At 41.3% G+C, this 17,126-nt stretch overlaps 2 protein-coding genes across 2 annotated transcripts; both read right to left on the bottom strand.

Moving 5' to 3' along the window:
• Positions 1-2,832: 2,832 nt before the first annotated feature.
• On the bottom strand, positions 2,833-12,059 carry LOC147331671 (battenin-like). Its single transcript, XM_086287873.1, has 4 exons — positions 11,680-12,059; positions 3,191-3,246; positions 3,048-3,116; positions 2,833-2,922 (listed from the first exon to the last, which is right to left on the bottom strand). Exons 1-4 carry the CDS (start codon positions 11,855-11,857, stop codon positions 2,833-2,835), a joined length of 393 nt encoding a protein of 130 aa, XP_086143999.1. The 5' UTR covers positions 11,858-12,059.
• On the bottom strand, positions 12,056-16,407 carry LOC147331670 (battenin-like). Its single transcript, XM_086287872.1, has 4 exons — positions 16,209-16,407; positions 15,428-15,513; positions 14,073-14,145; positions 12,056-12,227 (listed from the first exon to the last, which is right to left on the bottom strand). The coding sequence occupies exons 1-4, from the start codon at positions 16,358-16,360 to the stop codon at positions 12,056-12,058; spliced, it is 483 nt and encodes a 160-aa protein (XP_086143998.1). The 5' UTR covers positions 16,361-16,407.
• Positions 16,408-17,126: the final 719 nt, after the last annotated feature.

Raw genomic sequence — 17,126 nt, 5'->3', positions numbered from 1 at the left:
CCTTTTATGCCTTACACTTTAACTCTATCATTACAATTTAAGTGGAAATTAAACACAGCAGTAGCAGGTAACTTTTCAAGCACACTGTGCCACACAAACAGGTCTGCAGTGCAGATAATGAAACAATAGAGGTGAAAACCTTGACACATTGGAAAAATGGTCAACCAAACTCTTCAACAATTTTTCCACTGTATGTTAAAATCGCATGTACATTTTTTTAGGTGTGGTTTGAGATGTAAAGGGCGGGACTAATGATAGTCATCTCTCCAGCAGTGCATATAAAGCTGCACTTCTTCCCCCCTCACCACACAGAGGTACTGCTACACTGTTCTTCATCACGGCCATGGCTTTCTGCAAACTTCTGCTAACTGTGTTGGTACTGCTGCACAACAGTGGTGGTGAGAGAGAAAAATGCTGAACCTTAATTTCCCAACTCCAGAGCCCAGATTTCAGAGTGCAGCCTCGATAGACTGATGCTCTAATGTTTATCATCCATTCTGAGCAAAATAGCAAACAGCTCTTACTTTGATGGGATTTAATTTTCTTAGATGCCTCAAACTTACATCCAGCATTTTGTTTGTGTTTTTCAGGTCTACTGGGAAATGAAGTGAGGAGCTCCATCATTGGTGCAGAGGATGCCAAAAAGGAAAGTTGGCCATGGATGGTTCACCTCAACATGACATCTCATGATTCGAAAATGGTGAAATGGGGCTGCGGCGGCACCGTCGTTGCAAAGCAGTGGGTGCTGACTTCTGCACAGTGCGTGGCTAAGTAAGTCTGTGTGTGTTTGCAGAAACGTGTCTCATTATTTTTATGAACATCCTCCAGAGCAGTCATAACAAAAAAGCTTCACACTGCATGTGAGTATTTTGGGGGAATAATTACTCATAGGGACCTTCACTGTTGGCCAATAAAGACAAAATCATTTCAGGACACTTTCTGACAAGTGTCCTGAAATGGTCTGACAAGTTAGGTGAGTGGGCCTAACTTGTCAGACCTGGAGGCCTCAGTCAGTATTTAAATACACCATATGCACATTTCAGCATCTTAAGCTGTGTTTTTAGTGAGTAGCTGCATATTTACACACCCAGCAGACACCGCATCAAGTCCAAACTAATGTAATGTTTACTCCACTGCAGCTCCTTTTCTTTTAATTCCTGCCAACTATGAAAAAACATGCGCAGCCCTTTAAACTGCTGAATGCACCAGTGTCCACAAAACCCATGTGTAGTGTTGTTTTGTTGAAGGCTTGGTCATTCCAAAATACATGAGACTTAATGTGTGTGTTTCTCTTGTCATGCAGTTATGATTATCGTCGATCGTTCGTTGTTATCGGCACATATCAGCTGCAAAAGGCTGTTTTAAATGAGACCTAAACAGGAACAAAAAGGCCACACTAATCAGTGTTGTGTGTTTCATTTCCACAGGGAAACTATGGTGGTCCCCTGGTGTGTCGTAAAAGGGAGAAATTTGTGCAGGTGGGAATCATGAGTCATGGGAGTCCTGGCAGTTGTGGCCTCGCCAACCATCCTAGCGTCTATACCGAGGTTGCAAAGTATCTGACCTTCATAAATGATTACGTCCACTTGTCTGAGAAACCTTCAGCTTTCCTGTATTGCAAAGTCACTGCCTGTTAATGGAAGGTTACCCTGATTCAGTTGCCAGACTTCATTGCATTAAAGCATTACTTTTAGGTCCTTTTTGTAATTTGATGAATTCCTGTTCATGCTTTAATAAAAGACACTGATGACACCTGCACATCCATAGCAACACCTTCATCAGGTACAGAGTTTCATTACTTGTGTGCTAATGTTTTGGTCTAATTTGTGGCATTTTAATAAGTTTATACAGTAACTTCACCTCAACCAGTGAAACCAGCAAAAATTGTACTGACTTGACATGTAAATATATATATATATGTATGTATTATTGTGTAAAGTCTTGACCAGGCCTTACTTTCTTCATGTTTTGCTTCCAAGTAACCTAACTTTCTTGTCATTTTTTAAACTCTCTCGGCTTTCTGAAGATATTTTAAGGTTTTTCTTGAACACTGGCTTCTTTTTCACTCATTTTCAGTCCAGGCCTTATACCTGAACAGTTTTAGAGGCAAGTTTTGTTTGTTAAGCCTTCTGACACTGACCAATGATTCATTTCAAAAAGGCAACCAAACTAAAGTGACATGTATACTTTTGACCCTGCCTCTGGTAGCTCATTCCCCAGACTGACCAGTTTTGTAGGTTTTGTTGTCGTAACAAAAACAGAAGTGTCCATAGTAGAAAGAAAAACACATTCATTTATTGTTTATTGCTTAATTACTTTGTGTAATATGAATGTCCATAAATATGTTTTTTATCAGTAGGAAAAGGTGTAAAACTTATAAATATACAGTTAAAGGTGCAAACTGTATTCTTGTGCTTGTTTGTGGTGAGCAGCAGATCAAGCAAGGTAAGTATTATAAATGGCTTCAAGTGCAAATTCAGACACTCACATTAGGCAGATTAGACACACATATTTGTGTGTACACACTTTGAGCACAGCAGCCACAAATACTGATGTTCAAATCTATTGTTTGTAGTGAGGAGCCAGTCAGAATAAAGTTGCAGGTCAAGCTCCTCTACCTTGTCAAAAAAAGGGAGCAGACTCTGATGCTGATTTGTATTTTATTCTCATTTCTCACCTGCAGAACACTGAGAATCCACACTCTCCTGATCTTCACACAGTGCAGAGAGGATCGAGAGAGCAGTACACCAAGCTGGTACAGAGTCTGATACCTGAGGATGCAAACAAGAAACAAGTAAAGCTGCACACCCCAAACAATCTGCATGAAGTCATTCATACTGAATATTCTCTGTAATGGATCACTGACCAGCGATACTGAGCTGCATGGGTCAGGAAAATATTGTGGAAGAACAGGAGTTCCATCTTACAGAGAGGGAAAAAATATTCCTGGTTCAATATTCTCACAACATCACACAAAATCAGAGCCAAGTTTCACTAACAGCATGCAGTGAGCTGAGTGTGCTGCTAGAGGGCATCAGAGGACTCACCAAACCCTGGTTGATGAAATACTCGGTTAAGTAGACCACTCCCAGTGGAAGCACAAACCTCCACAAGCCCTGCTCACAGAAATCAAGTTCAGTAACAGTTTGGCTGAACAGTTTCAGATCAAACAAGTAAACGGTGTACTTACTCTGATAACAAACAGTCTCTCTCTGAAACTGAGAGGCCCAGTGGGTTGGTCCTCTGCTACATTCAAGAGGAAGAGAACATTATTTCCCAATAAGCAACAGAACTTTAAAACGACAATTCATTCACATAAACTGTGAAGTTCCACAGCAGGAGATGAAGTCAGCAGCCTCATGTTCTCTGTCTTTGTTAAGTGTTAACAAACAGTTTGCAAAAAGAAAGCTGTGATAACGTGGTCAGAAATTACAAATCATTGAAACAACGGCTTGTACTTTATGCTGAATGAATTTCTGGGTACTAAATGATATGTATGCACATAGCAGCCTCTCACTGAGGCCACTGTAAAAGGTGACAACTATACAAACTTTTGAGGACGAATAAGAACCAATTACCAATACACGGAGCATGACGTCCGAGCGGCATTGAGGAGAGTGAACACAAGGAAAGCGGCGGGGCCAGGCGGCATCACCGGCCGTCTGCTGCGCTGCTGTGCTGACCAGCTAGCAGGTGTGTTGACTTACATGTTCAACGAGTCCCCGGCGAAGTCTGTGGTCCCCACATGCTTCAAAAGATCCACCATCATCCCTGTGCCCAAGAACAGCAAACCCTCATCCCTGAACGATTACCGGCCAGTTGCACTGACCTCGGTAGTAATGAAGGTGTTTGAGAGGCTGCTGAAGAACATCATCTCCTCCTCCATCCCAGACACCACAGATCCGCTGCAGTTCACCTACAGATCCAACAGATCCACAGAGGATGCCATCGCCCACGTCCTACACACCACTCTCAGCCACGTGGACAAGAAACAGGGTAACTATGTGCGAATGCTGTTTGTTGATTACAGTTCAGCGTTTAACACAATAGTGCCCTGCAGACTGTTCACAAAGCTCAGGGATCTGGGACTTAACAGCCGTCTGTGTGCATGGGTGTTGGACTTCCTCACTGGCAGAACTCAGGTGGTGAGGGTGGGCAGGTGCTTCTCCAACAGCATCACCATCAACACAGGAGCACCTCAGGGATGTGTCCTCTCGCCACTGCTCTACTCCCTCTACACTTCAGACTGTGTGGCCACCCATGGCTCCAACACCATTGTGAAGTTTGCTGACGACACAGTGGTGTTGGGTGCCATCTCCAACAACGATGAGGTGGCCTACATGGATGAAGTGAAGAATCTGGCATCGTGGTGCCAGGACAACCACCTCCAGCTGAACGTCAGCAAGACCAAGGAGCTGGTGGTGGACTTCAGAAGGGGTCAGCACAGAGACTACAAGCCCATTATCATCAATGGAGCTCCAGTGGAGAGGGTGCAGTCCTTCAAGTATCTTGGTGTCCACATCTCCTCAGACCTGACATGGGCTGCCCACATTCAGGTCCAGACCAAAAAGGCTAGGCAGCGCCTGTATCACCTACGACAACTGAGGAAGTTCAGGGTCTCTCCAAAGATCCTCAGGATTTTCTATACAGGCGCTGTGGAGAGCATCCTCACACAGAACATGACATCGTGGTTTGGGAACAGCTGTGTGAAGGACCAAAAAGCTCTCCAGAGAGTGATCCGTACAGCAGAACGCTGCTGCAGGATTGCTCTCCCCCCGCTTCAGGACACCTACACCAGGAGATGCCGGACTAGAGCAGCGCAGATACTGAAGGACCCGTCCCATCCTGGCAACAAACTGTTCCAACTTCTGCAATCTGGTAGAAGGTTCCGCATCTTCCGGGCAAGGACAGAGAGACTCAAGAGGAGCTTCTATCCCCAAGCCATCCGTGCCCTAAACACACACACCCGCCCTCTCACATCATCTATAATTGACTGAGTCAGGACTCTTCCAGACACTAAACCAAGGCACAATGTACATTTCAATTCCTTTAATTTTAAATATGTTTATATTGTCTATCCTGTAAAATAGTCAGATGTCTATTCATATTAATGTACAGAATTCACCTGCTTCACTGTGTGTTATACTTTTATAACTGTGCATGTGACAAATAAAGAACCTTGAACCTTGAACTGAGTATTATTATCAGTCACATGAGCGACTCAGGCTACAATTTGGCCTCATCAGAATCAGAATACTTTATTAATCCATGGATAAATGTAAAGCTGCTAGAATGTGCCAGAGCAACGCACTGCTACTTTCTTCTGTCCTGACGAAAAAGAAGATTTGGTATCAGCTTTCAATCACATGCATGACAGAGCCAAGAAAGAATCTGAATGGTCAAAACTGTCAATTGTCAAACTATGTAGAGCCAGATTTACTAAAGCCCTTGTGTTGTCCACGGGTCATTTTTGTCCTCTAAAGAAATCTTTTGCTATCAAAAATGTATTTGTTATTCATCAAATGGGCTGAAAATAACAGAAGTTATTCATTACTATACTATGAATGATTGGAATAAGTTTCAAGTAATTTGATTTATTTATGTGGTTTTTATTGAATTTTATAACGTTGTTGGCCCTCGTGGACAAAAATGACCCCAAAGTACAAAGTGTTGCAAAGAGCCGTATTTTCACACCATACTGTTTTCAAACATCTTTGATCTTGGATCACTGATGTGTGGGGTCAAGCACTGGTCATAACAACCACAACAGGCAGCACAATGAGGAGGCAGGTGCTCTATATTCAATGAAATTTTATTTATACAGCGCCAAATCACAACAACAGCCGCATCAAAGTGTTTCGTATTGTAAGGTAGACTCTACAATAATACATACACAGAAAGTATCCTCAAAAGCCTCCATTGCACTGGAGATTTGCATACTTTGATGAGCATACTTTTTTTTACCATGTTGTGCAAAGCAATGACCAGTAGGACAAAGCACATATTGTCCTCTAGTATAATGAGGAGGGAGAATCAATGTTCAGGAAGATCCAGGGTTAGAAGATATAGAAAATATTGTCAATATTTAGAGCACATGCTACCCTTTCTCTGAAAAAGCACATCAGCCACCTGCAGAAGTGGAAGAAGGCTATGAAGTGAAGAAAAGTGATGAAGAATCTGAACTATGTTCAAGTAGGTTCTCAGGCATCCAGGACATGGTAGTCTGAGGAGCTTGGAGAGAAAGTGACTGGGCTTCTTGAAGTTTCTTGAATTTTCAGAATGTGAAACTGAAATAGAAGATGTGTCAGAGGACTACACATCATCCATTTCAATTATGATGAAGACAAAGAATCAAGCAGGAAAGAGGAATCAGCTGAGACAGAGGAATATTTGCAGTAACGTGAGGAAACACTGATCTGGTCTTCTAACCTTCCCAGTGACAGACGATGCCTGACTCTCTCATGTGCCTCAGAGAAAGATGATCTACCACAGTCCAAGCACATGTGCCAGGTCCCATACTCCTTCAGTGGCTTTTCTACTCGAGTACTGAAAGCATTACACACAGTGTATTCTGCTTGTATTCTGCTTTTTAACGTTCACATGCCAATGGATGCATCAGAGACCAAGTTGGGGTTCAGTAACTTGCCCAAGGACACCTTGGTAAGAACTCCAGACTAGAGCACACAGAGATTGAACCAACAACCATCCAATTAGCAGATGACCTGCTCTACAGCCAACTCAATGATGAACAAGGAGGGACAACAAGAGAGGAAGAAAAATGGACCGAATGCAGCTGTAGGCATATGTGGGTGTGTTGATTCTTACTGCCGTGCATCCAGTAGAGTCGCTACGGCCAGTTTATGACATCCTGAGTCTGGTAGAGAAGTTTTCATGCTGACACAAGATTAATCATAGAAGCACAAAAAGGACATAATTTCTTGATAAAGACACAATAGATGATCGTCGTTCATGACACAAACGTGCTCCCATTTGAGGTGTATGATGTGTGTTGGTGTTGACTTGACTTGAAACACAAGTGGGTGTTCCTCCTGCTGTGATGTAAGATCCTGGTACTGATGTGACTGTATGAGCACCAAGTCCCCTTCAGAGGACTCTGTCCCCTCCAACAGAACATCCAAGTAAACCAGGGAACTTTGAGACAAAAACATGGGCAGCATGTGATGCAGGTCCAGCTGTACATGGAACATGCTCGTGTGCGATGGCAAACCGTCTGTCCTGCAGTCAGGACACGAGTTGTCCCTAACATTGCAGGTTTCCAAAAGAAAACAATCACCTGTAACAGCTTGTTTACTGTATATGCCCCTTGGCCTGCAACTGCAGAAAGAATGCTGTCCATGATGGGACCAGTGCAGAGGAATAAACCTGAGCTTCCTCCTGCACTTGGGTCAAATATGGACACGCCTTTGTCCTCATGAAAGTTTGCCTTCACTCAGACTCATGCCCTCCTACCATGCCAAAATATAGAAAACTGTCAGGCAATGAGTTGGAATAAAGTTGAATAAAACCTTGAAACACAGAGATGGATGATATTTTATACTTGTTGCTTCAAAGCAAACGGGGTCATTTTTGAGCCCTGAGGACCACAGGTGTGATTATGTGCTGCCATTTAAAATTTATAAATGGTTCAAAAAAAGAATTCTCACTAAAGTTCAACATACAGCACTCTGTATGTTGAACTTTAGTGAGAATTTTTAAAAAATTTTTTTTTTTTAAATATTTAATTTAATTAAATATTTAATTTTCTTGTTTTATTTTCGCTAAAAAACAGGGTGTATTTTTTGTAAACAAGGTCTGGTGGCCCTAAAATGTAAAATGTTGGGTAAATTATGTGTTAATGTGTTGGTCTTAAGTAAAACTAAGGTGTAACACTGAATTGATTGACAATTTATACTTTATACTTTAAAAAAACAGTCAAATGAAGTGGGGACATTTTTGACCCCTGAGGACCACCAGTGTGATTATTTGCTGCCATTAAAAATTTATAAACGCTTGAAAAAAAAAATTCTCGCTAAAGTTCAACATACAGCACTCTCTAGTTATTCAGATAGTCAAAATTATCTAAACAATTAAATATTTAATTTTCTCAATTTGTTTTCGCTAAAAAAACAGGGTTTATTTTTTGTAAAGAAGGTCTGGTGGCCCTAAAATGTAAAATGTTGAGTAAATTTTGTGTTAATGTGTTGGTCTTAAGTAAAACTAAGGTGTAACACTGAATTGATTGACAATTTATACTTTATACTTTAAAAAACAGTCAAATGAAGTGGGGACACTTTTGACCCCTGATGGCTCACATTGTATGCAAATCGGGAGGACATCACAAGGGTAAAGAGGCCCAGCGTCAGCTGAGCAACCCAAAAGCCTGGACAGTGATTCCACATATGGTTTTATTGTGTATATATTTCCCTTTTAGAGCACAACATTATGAGAGGAGACAATTTAAATGAGTCACTCAGCCACGAGATACTTATGTTAGCAGATTGCATCAAATTTAACACTGAAATAATTCTGTCCTGATGAGGTCGTGACAGCTGCGAGATGCATCAGTTTATCTGGAACGAGAGAGGGAGATGTTATCATGACGAGTACGAGTGCAGCTCGAAGCCAGGAGAGTAGTGAACGCGCAGTGTAGCTCCTCAGCAACTAAGCCTCATTATTAATACAGATATTTTATTGTAACAGTACTGAAGTGAATTTAGCGTGGAGCAGTGAAAAGACAGAGATACACATTAACATGTGTCTTTTGTTCATCACACAGCTTACACCCACACACCCACAGTCACCTATAACTGAACACACACACATCTAGACAAAAACAAAAAAATGTCCAACTGTACCCTCATACACACAATAATAACATGGACCGAACCACCACTCACAACCACTAGCACTTTATATAGCCACTGTAGAAATTAGCCACATATCTCACTGATCTAAACTGCACTACTGTAAATTCTGTACAGACAATCATTCTGTATGATAACAATTATAGTTCTACAACTGTTTATTACTTGGACCTATACCATATTACTGTATAGGTCCAGAGCAGGTCCACTGCCGGTTCAGATAGAGGTAGAGGAGGTGGAGGTGGTCAACAAGTACAAGTACTTTGGTCTGTGGGTGGACAACAAACTGGACTGGTCATGCAACACAGAGCACCTGTATAAAAAAGCCCAAAGCCGACTGTACTTCCTCAGGAGGCTGAGGTCTTTTAACATCTGCAGGAAGTTCCTGAGGATGTTTTACCAGTCAGTGGTTGCTGGAGTACTTTTCTATGCTGTGGTGTGCTGCAGCACAGCAAAGAAGGACTCATCCAGGCTAGAGAAACTGATCAGGAAGGCTGGCTCTGTGGTCGGCATGAAGCTGGACACTCTGGTGACAGTGGCAGAGAAAAGGACACTAAAAAAGCTGCTGGACATTATGAACAATGCTGGGCATCCTCTGCACACGGCCATTAACAACCAGAAGAGTCTGTTCAGTGACAGGTTGCTTCTCTCAAAGACAAGAACCAACAGACTTAAAAACTCCTTTGTCCCACACGCCATCAGACTGTTTAACTCCTCTCTGGAGGGGAGGGAGGGGAAACAGGAGGACAAAGGAGGGGGGGGGGGGGGGGGGCAACTAAGCTGTAGTGCCTTTTCACTGTGCAATACTTTTTGTTAATATCCAACGGTGCAATAGACTTCAATACTTGAAATGTGCCATTCCCTTGTATTATTATTATTCCTATTTATTCTATTTATCCCTTTTGTATTCTCTTTATTTATATATGTCTCTGTATTTATATATGCGTATGGTATTCTGCTCACATTCTGTAACTTCTGTCAGTGCTGTGTTTTTGCAAACCGAATTTCTCGGAGGAACCCACCCGAGGGATTAATAAAGTTTTATCTAATCTAATCTAAAAGCTTGAATATTTATATCCTGTTCATATCCTGTACATAGCTTGTACACTCACTACAGCCTGTACATACTTATAGTTATAGCATATTCATAACATACCTTCATACCGTGTACATTGTAACATACCTATAATAGACCCATTTTTGTAATATATCTATATTATTGCCAAAGCACTTCTGGATGGATGCAAACTGCATTTCATTGCCTTGTACTTGTGAGATGTGCAATGACAATAAAGTTGAATTCTATTCTATTGCACATTGAATTCAGCTTCATACTTGCAAACTCTAAATAACCTCAGCACCGTCTCCCAGTTAACCCTGCTCTCTTAATAAGCTGTCAAATTATTCCAGGAAACAACAGTCTCAGCTTCCAAGACCCCAAATCAAAAAACTGTTAAAACCTGTCATAACACTGCATTTGTTTTGTTGGTGCATTACACGCTCCCTCTTGGAAACAGTTCATTATCCACTTCTCTTAGCCCCGCTCAAGTTTGAACTGAATTGGCTACACAGTTGCTCAAAAATGAGCACATTAGAGTAAATTATCACACCCTTCACACACACTCTTCACTCTGCTGCCTTCTGGCAAAGACGTACTGGAGCATTTGGGCCCTCACTGCCAGACCGTGAAACTGTTTCTTCCCCCAAACGACTACTGAACACTCACACTGGACTGACACACACACACACACACACACACACACACACACACACACACACACACACACACACACACACACACACACACACACACACACACACAAGTACGCACACCTTAATGCATCAAGCTACATTTTGCACAAAGCTCAGAGTTTTTTGCGCAACCAGCTGTCACTGATGCACATTTCTGTTGCACTGTTGTGTCTGTATCGTTCTGTTCTGTCTGGTGCTGCAATGTTTTTTGCAGTTTTTGTATACTTGCACTTTATGTAGTCCTGTGTTGATTGTCTGTTACATGTTATATATGTAGCACATGTTATATGTTACATGTTATATATGTAGCACTATGGTCCTGGAGGAACGTTGTCTCGCTTATTCTTTTTATAGGAATCTGTTGTGGAAAACACAGACACCTTTTATTTACATGTTAAGAACTACCATGCAGTAAGTGAGGGAGAGAGGAACATGCATAGTTTAAATGGAGGCAGTAAGAGAGTGAGGATGAAGCTGCACAGATGACTTTCTGCAAGTGAAACTAATGTTTGATCGTGTAGTCAGTTATAGCTGATTAATATATGTACAATGTCAAAGAGGTCTGTTGTTGTTTAGACTTCAAATAAAATAATAAAATAATAAAGTGAGCCCTGTTGTGCAATTTGCAATTTTAAAATTTGGGCTATAAACAGAAACTGACACGTGTTGATGACCATCTGATTAGATAACAGCAAAGCAACGCTCTGGGATCTTTCAGGCGTGTCTATTGGGCAACAGTGTAAAGTCATCATTGTAAGAAAACGTGAGTGTCTGTGGACAAACTTCAAATGTAAATGATTTTATATCTTCATCATATTTGTTGCATCTGCCTTTTTGTGCAAATTATTGCTTAAAATGTTAAAATTCATGTATTCTTACGGAAAAACAAAACTGGTGTCATGGAGGACTCAAACACTTACAGGAACTCATGTGTTCGTGTTCAGTTAGTAGATATATCAAACAATGAAACAGAGTTTGTCTTTACAGGATTTGGTTGCTGAACTTTATTTAAATTTCAGTTTATTGCTGATTTCATGCTACACCCTTCTAATGTGACATTTACCTGTGGTGGAGCTCTCGGGCTCCTCCTCGTCTGAACTGTCCAGAAGTTGCTGTCTGTCCTCAGAGACCAAAGCTGCATACTCAGTGTCCTTGGTCCTCCACTGAGGTAATGAAGGTGGACAAACCAGCAGGAGGAAATAGCTGGTAAAATTGTTGGGATGAAGAAGACGACAAATCATTTTGTAAGTTTCAGCTTCATTTATACGCAGTTTACAGGGAAAAAGTCTCAACAGGAAATACAAACTACATCCTGTCAATGTCTCATTTGACTGAAGTGAACTGGAGTCAACTGAACTCAATTAAAGTGACTATTTGGCCACCACTTCACCTCCACAGATGAAAGCATTGGGCTACCTACACCTTAGACCTACAGAAGCTTAATTCAAAATTGGACCCTTGTTAAGTCTCACTGTGGCATGCAAAACTCTAAAAATGATGAATGGACTAACTGTCTGAGCTTGGAGGCCAGCTTGGATGAGCCCTGAGTAAAGGAGGGCTCCAATAAGACCAGCAGCACCAGTGCCTGAGCCCCAGCCTTCTAGTACACTCCTGGAGCAGACAGAAAACCACCGTTAATGTTCCAGAGTAAAAATAAAAACACAGTTGGAAGACCATTCACAGCTTCTTAAACTCATTTGTGACCAGGACTTTATCTGCTGTGAGTCTAAGCTGTAAGCAGGATTACTGTTAGAAGGAAATTTGGCTGATTTTCTTGAAGGTACTATTAAAAAGCTCTGTCACAGCTGGCTGCCGGCAGAGCCCGCGGGCACGCCACTGCAACCCCCTCTGGCCTCTGCTCCGTAGCTGCTGGGTGACCTCTCGTTTGGGGTTCTACTCAGCTCTTCCCAGGAGGGTGGCACGGTTCCCCTCCCCCTTTGGTGGTCCTCCTCGGGTCCTTGTACTCTGGGGCCTCTGGATATCTGGGGCCTGGATCTCTTCCATACCTGCTTCATACCCTGGAGGACGGGGCTGTGACCCCCCCACACTCCCTAACAGATCGTTACATGGAGAAACCTTTGGAATACAAGCATGTTGATCCACACAGGTATGCACACAAGTGTACACACGGGTATTCACAGACGCGGACTACAGCTTTCTTGGCTGCTGTATCTACTTAGTATCTACTGTTATCTACTGCTAGCTAGTTTATTGTGATGGTGCTGTTTTTTATTATGTTGCTCTTTTTTTTGTTTGCTTTCTCTTCTGTTTTTTTTTTCTCCATACAGGTGATCCAGGTGTTTTGTTTGTTTTTCTTTCTTTCTTCCCCCCTTTCTCACCGTCTCTTCTCCCCTTTGGTTTTCTTTCTCTCCCTCTCTTTCTTTCATTCTTTCTCCCTGTCCTATCCCCCAGTCATGTCTGTCACGTTTGTAGCAACAGAAAATAAATTCATAATTATAATAAAGGTCAATCAAATGGACCAATATGGCAAGGCCATGATGCTCCACTTGGTAAAATAAATCCGCTTGGCATCTTTCTTGGCCTTAAGACAACAATTCTGATGGCTAAAGATCCAAGCGGGACAAAAGAAAAAAAAAAAACCTGATTGAAATAATGGGCTGAAACTGGATCGTTGTGGTCGGTTGCAATTACAACCGAATGCTTTCTGCAGAAAAAAAAGAAAAAAGAAAAGAAAAAAAGCTCTGTCACTGTGGATCTTGATATTTAGAGTCAAGCGCCCAAACGACCTAACTTAATGGAAAACGTCTGATATCAAGAATATCAGATTGATAACTCCATAACTTTTTTTTGCAACCCTGTAGCAGTCCATCTGTTCTCTGCTAGGCGTCATCACAGCCAGTTACTGAGGCCAGCTAAATTTGTGCTGCTGATGTCTTTAAATGATCTGAAAGGTCATATAACCTACTCTGTGGTGGAGAAAAATCTGCTGGTTTGTGTTTTTTGGTTTTTTTTAGTGTGTAATTTATTAATGAGCAGGTGTGTGTGTCTGTGTGCACAACTCATGGAGACAGCACTCCAACCTCTGCTTGCTTCTGGCTCTATAAAACACTATGATGCTCCAGAAACAAATGGGTGACATCAGGGAGAAAATGATGAATGGAAATTTGTGTAAAATTCATGCAAATTTTTTCATCATGCAGGAACTTAAAGATTGTGAAGAAAGTAGAATTTCAAAAGTGCAAACTTTACCCTACACTTTGTCACAGACCCAAGTCATTTAATCTGGACAAGCTCTGTTTGAATCTTCAATAAGAGAGCAGCAACTGAATCAGAATCGTGTTTATTGCCCATGTATATGTGCAAACACATACAAGCAATTTGGTTCCGGTAGATGGTGACTCCCAAGCACTGCAATGTAAATCACAACAATATGTAAACAACACAATAGACACACAAATTCAAAATTGGCAAAAAGAATGAGTGAAGAGTGTTTACCTGCTGAAATATACTGTTAGAGAGAGGAAGGACAACTCTCCCAGTCCTGAGCTGATACTGGCAAAGATCACTCCTGCAAACACAGCCACAGAGAACGTGATCAGAGAGAGCAAAGAGGAAGAATTTATTCTTTTGTTTGAAGAACAAACTTCAATAAAAAGAGCTCATTTACAGGACCTTTGTGGGCAGTCACAATGGTTGCATTTTAGTTACTGGTGAACTGAATCGAATTTAGTTGCTCTTTACTGACTTATTTTATTCACATAGAGGTCTGCTTGATTCTAACAGTAATGTCTGAAATAGCGTTGGCTATTAAAATACAGCATTTCTAATGCTACTGCGAATGATATTTTGACACAGTCCACAGAAAACACTGAACTCTCTCAGTTGCAGAGAGTGAGCACAGATCTAAATTACTATTTGTGCAAGCATTCACCTTTACCTACTGATACAAATATCAATGCTTAATTCGCCCCTCTTTGTGATGTAAAATATCATTTCCAGACTCACCTCTCCACTGTGTTATAAAATATTTCACTAGCTGGGCCCTTTACAGCCTATCAGGACATTTCTAGCAAGCAGGGGCCATCTTTGCATCTGGTATCCAGCTCTTCCAGTAGATCTGTGGTGCCAGTATCACTACTGCTTTAAATTAAATGTAAAATGCCAGTTTGGCCCCATATCAGCAAAAAGTCCACTCATCTTTAAAGGTTTACATGCATACACAGCCAGCAGGATTACTATAAAAACACTAGTACTAGTATCTACGGTGGCAGCCTTTAGTTTGGGGCTGGTATGTTTGGTGCCTTGGATCACCTGCTGCATCACCTTTAGACTCAGCATTTCCTGAAAGCACTCCCTCATCCACTCTTTCACTGGTACTTTTCCAATCGACAAAATGTTGGTCATCTTCAATTTGTGATTCCAGCAGAGTACTTTGTGGAGTCATTCCAAGTTAAATACAAACTAGTACACAGAAAAAGAGCAGGACAAACAGGGTCATTAAAATGGCTCCATAGCTCATCATGGGACATGCCGAAAATTCATCGAAGCATTATCGCTGTCCCGTAACCGACTGCTGATTCATATTAAACTGCCTACTTCTCATAAATTCTTTGATATGTGTATTTGACAGAAGCGTGAACTGGTACGATAAATGATTATTTATAGCAGCAGTAAAGCTCTATCAAGCTTCTGTGGAACAACCACAGATGCTCACAGTAGATAAGAAGAAATTAAACCGAAGAAAATAACTCAAAGTTTTATCTAATCCACCTTCTAAAAGCTCATCAGAGCCATATCAGACACCCTTAATGATAAAAGATCTGATCTGAATTATTAACAGGTTGCTTTACCGAGAATACTCATCCACACAGCTGAGGAGAAGGACACCAGGAGGAAACTCGTTGCTGCCATGATGGCACAGAACAACACTCGAATGCTGGGATAAAAGAACAGGAATTAACCAGGAAAGCTGGAAAGCACCATGACAGCGATGTTTTTATGCAGACAGCAAGAAGAACTCAGTCTGTTAACAACTGACTTCCTGACTATATCACACACAAAACATATAAAGTCCAATTTTTCTTTTCTTTTTCAGCTCTGATTAGTCAGCCGGGGCCACTGAAACCAGGCACAGCCATTAACCAAGTAGGTTTGTTTATTGCTCCAATTTCATATGTTTGGTCACTGCTAAGCTCTCATTCATAAATTTAACATCTTATATACATGAAAACATTAAAGCCAGACGAAAACAAATGGAGATCATTATTGCCAAAAGACATCACAGCAGCTCAGCAGCAGTACAAAAAGAGCGCCAAAGGTGGGATTGAGTGGAAATAATATGCAAATAAAACAAAGTTCTTGTTGTTTTCTTCTTCTGTCTCTTTTTTTAAACCAAACTCAAACCTCATGTTGCCAGTGGGGCTAAAATCCTGACACCTGATACAAACACACTACTGTAAAACAGGAAGGACGTCACAGTTTTTGTCATTTGCAAGTTTGTCAAAGAAACAACTATTTGTTTATTATCAGTGCAGTGAAATCAGATCGTACCAATAATGTGAGTGATGATTGTTAGTTACTGTAAAAACACAGCAAGTGGAAACAAAGAACAGCAATCAAAGTAATAATTACCCATAAGGCATTTTGTGGATCACAAAGGGAGCGAACAGTTTGATGAAGAGTGTTGGTAGGATGTCAGCTAACAGCACAGCCTGCCAAGAAAAATGTAACAACTGAACATCTGTGGACACAAATGATACAGCTTGTAGTTTCTGCCACACCATCCATCCTTATGCCCTCCTTCACTACCATCCATCAATCTCCTCTGAGGTCTTCCTCCTTCCTCTTTTCCACTCATAAAAGCTGAGAAGTTCACTTAACCCTAAACATAGAACGACTTTGAAACGTGACCACTGCCAAACTACACTGCTCAAAAAATAAAGGGAACACTTGAGTCACACATCAGATCTCAATGAATGAGATTTTTAACTTGAGAATATGAACTGGTAAAGTACATCATGCAGTTTATTGTGGAAAAATAAGATGTAACGATGGAAATGGAATCAGAGGAAACTAAAGACATCCTCTGCCTGGAACATGATGAGTATATGAGCTCTGGCAGCGCTCCTCATCACATGACCGTCCTGCTGCAGGGTTAGAGCTGTGCACTCTGAATAGACTGCAGGTACCTTCTCTTACTATGAGCAGTGACATAGAAATAGTTGTTGTTACTCCTCCAGTGCACCTTATGCATCTTTCATTTGCACCTAAGCAGGTGAAATGCATTCACAGCAGTTTCTGTTTCCTGATTGGACAGATCAACATCTCTGAAGACTTTGTGCCAGAATCCAGTGATCAAGTATTCCTTTCATTTATTTGAGCAGTGCATATTTAAATACACATTTGTTCTCTTACAGACGCCGTTTCATTTCGTGACTCTTGTTTCTCGAGAATGTCATGTGCGGCGCTCAGCATCACCACGTAAGCAAAGTTGTTGCACAAACCGAGGAGCCTGTATAGATGTGGAAAGATAAAAACGAGATACGGAGA

This window comes from Aulonocara sp. 'chitande type north' Nkhata Bay, linkage group LG4 (assembly GCF_057382095.1).
Source record: "Aulonocara sp. 'chitande type north' Nkhata Bay isolate Kocher_YH1m ecotype deep benthic linkage group LG4, A_spYH_male_GT1.1, whole genome shotgun sequence".
Taxonomy (NCBI): Eukaryota; Metazoa; Chordata; class Actinopteri; order Cichliformes; family Cichlidae; genus Aulonocara; species Aulonocara sp. 'chitande type north' Nkhata Bay.
Note: the sequence above shows the minus strand (reverse complement) of the source record. Positions and strands in the feature narration are given on the sequence as shown.

Excerpts from the sequence above, each read along its gene's own strand:
- LOC147331671 (XM_086287873.1), bottom strand. The coding sequence starts at position 11,857 with ATGATTTGTCGTCTTCTTCATCCCAACAATTTTACCAGCTATTTCCTC. Across the intron at positions 3,247-11,679 it reads GCCCGAGAGCTCCACCACAG|CAGAGGACCAACCCACTGGG; the intron begins GTAAATGTCACA and ends TCTTGAATGTAG. Across the intron at positions 2,923-3,047 it reads ATTTCATCAACCAGGGTTTG|ATGGAACTCCTGTTCTTCCA; the intron begins GTGAGTCCTCTG and ends CCTCTCTGTAAG.
- LOC147331670 (XM_086287872.1), bottom strand. The coding sequence starts at position 16,360 with ATGGTGTGGCAGAAACTACAAGCTGTATCATTTGTGTCCACAGATGTT. Across the intron at positions 14,146-15,427 it reads TGTGTGGATGAGTATTCTCG|GAGTGATCTTTGCCAGTATC; the intron begins GTAAAGCAACCT and ends CTGTGTTTGCAG. Across the intron at positions 12,228-14,072 it reads CTAACAGTATATTTCAGCAG|GAGTGTACTAGAAGGCTGGG; the intron begins GTAAACACTCTT and ends TGTCTGCTCCAG.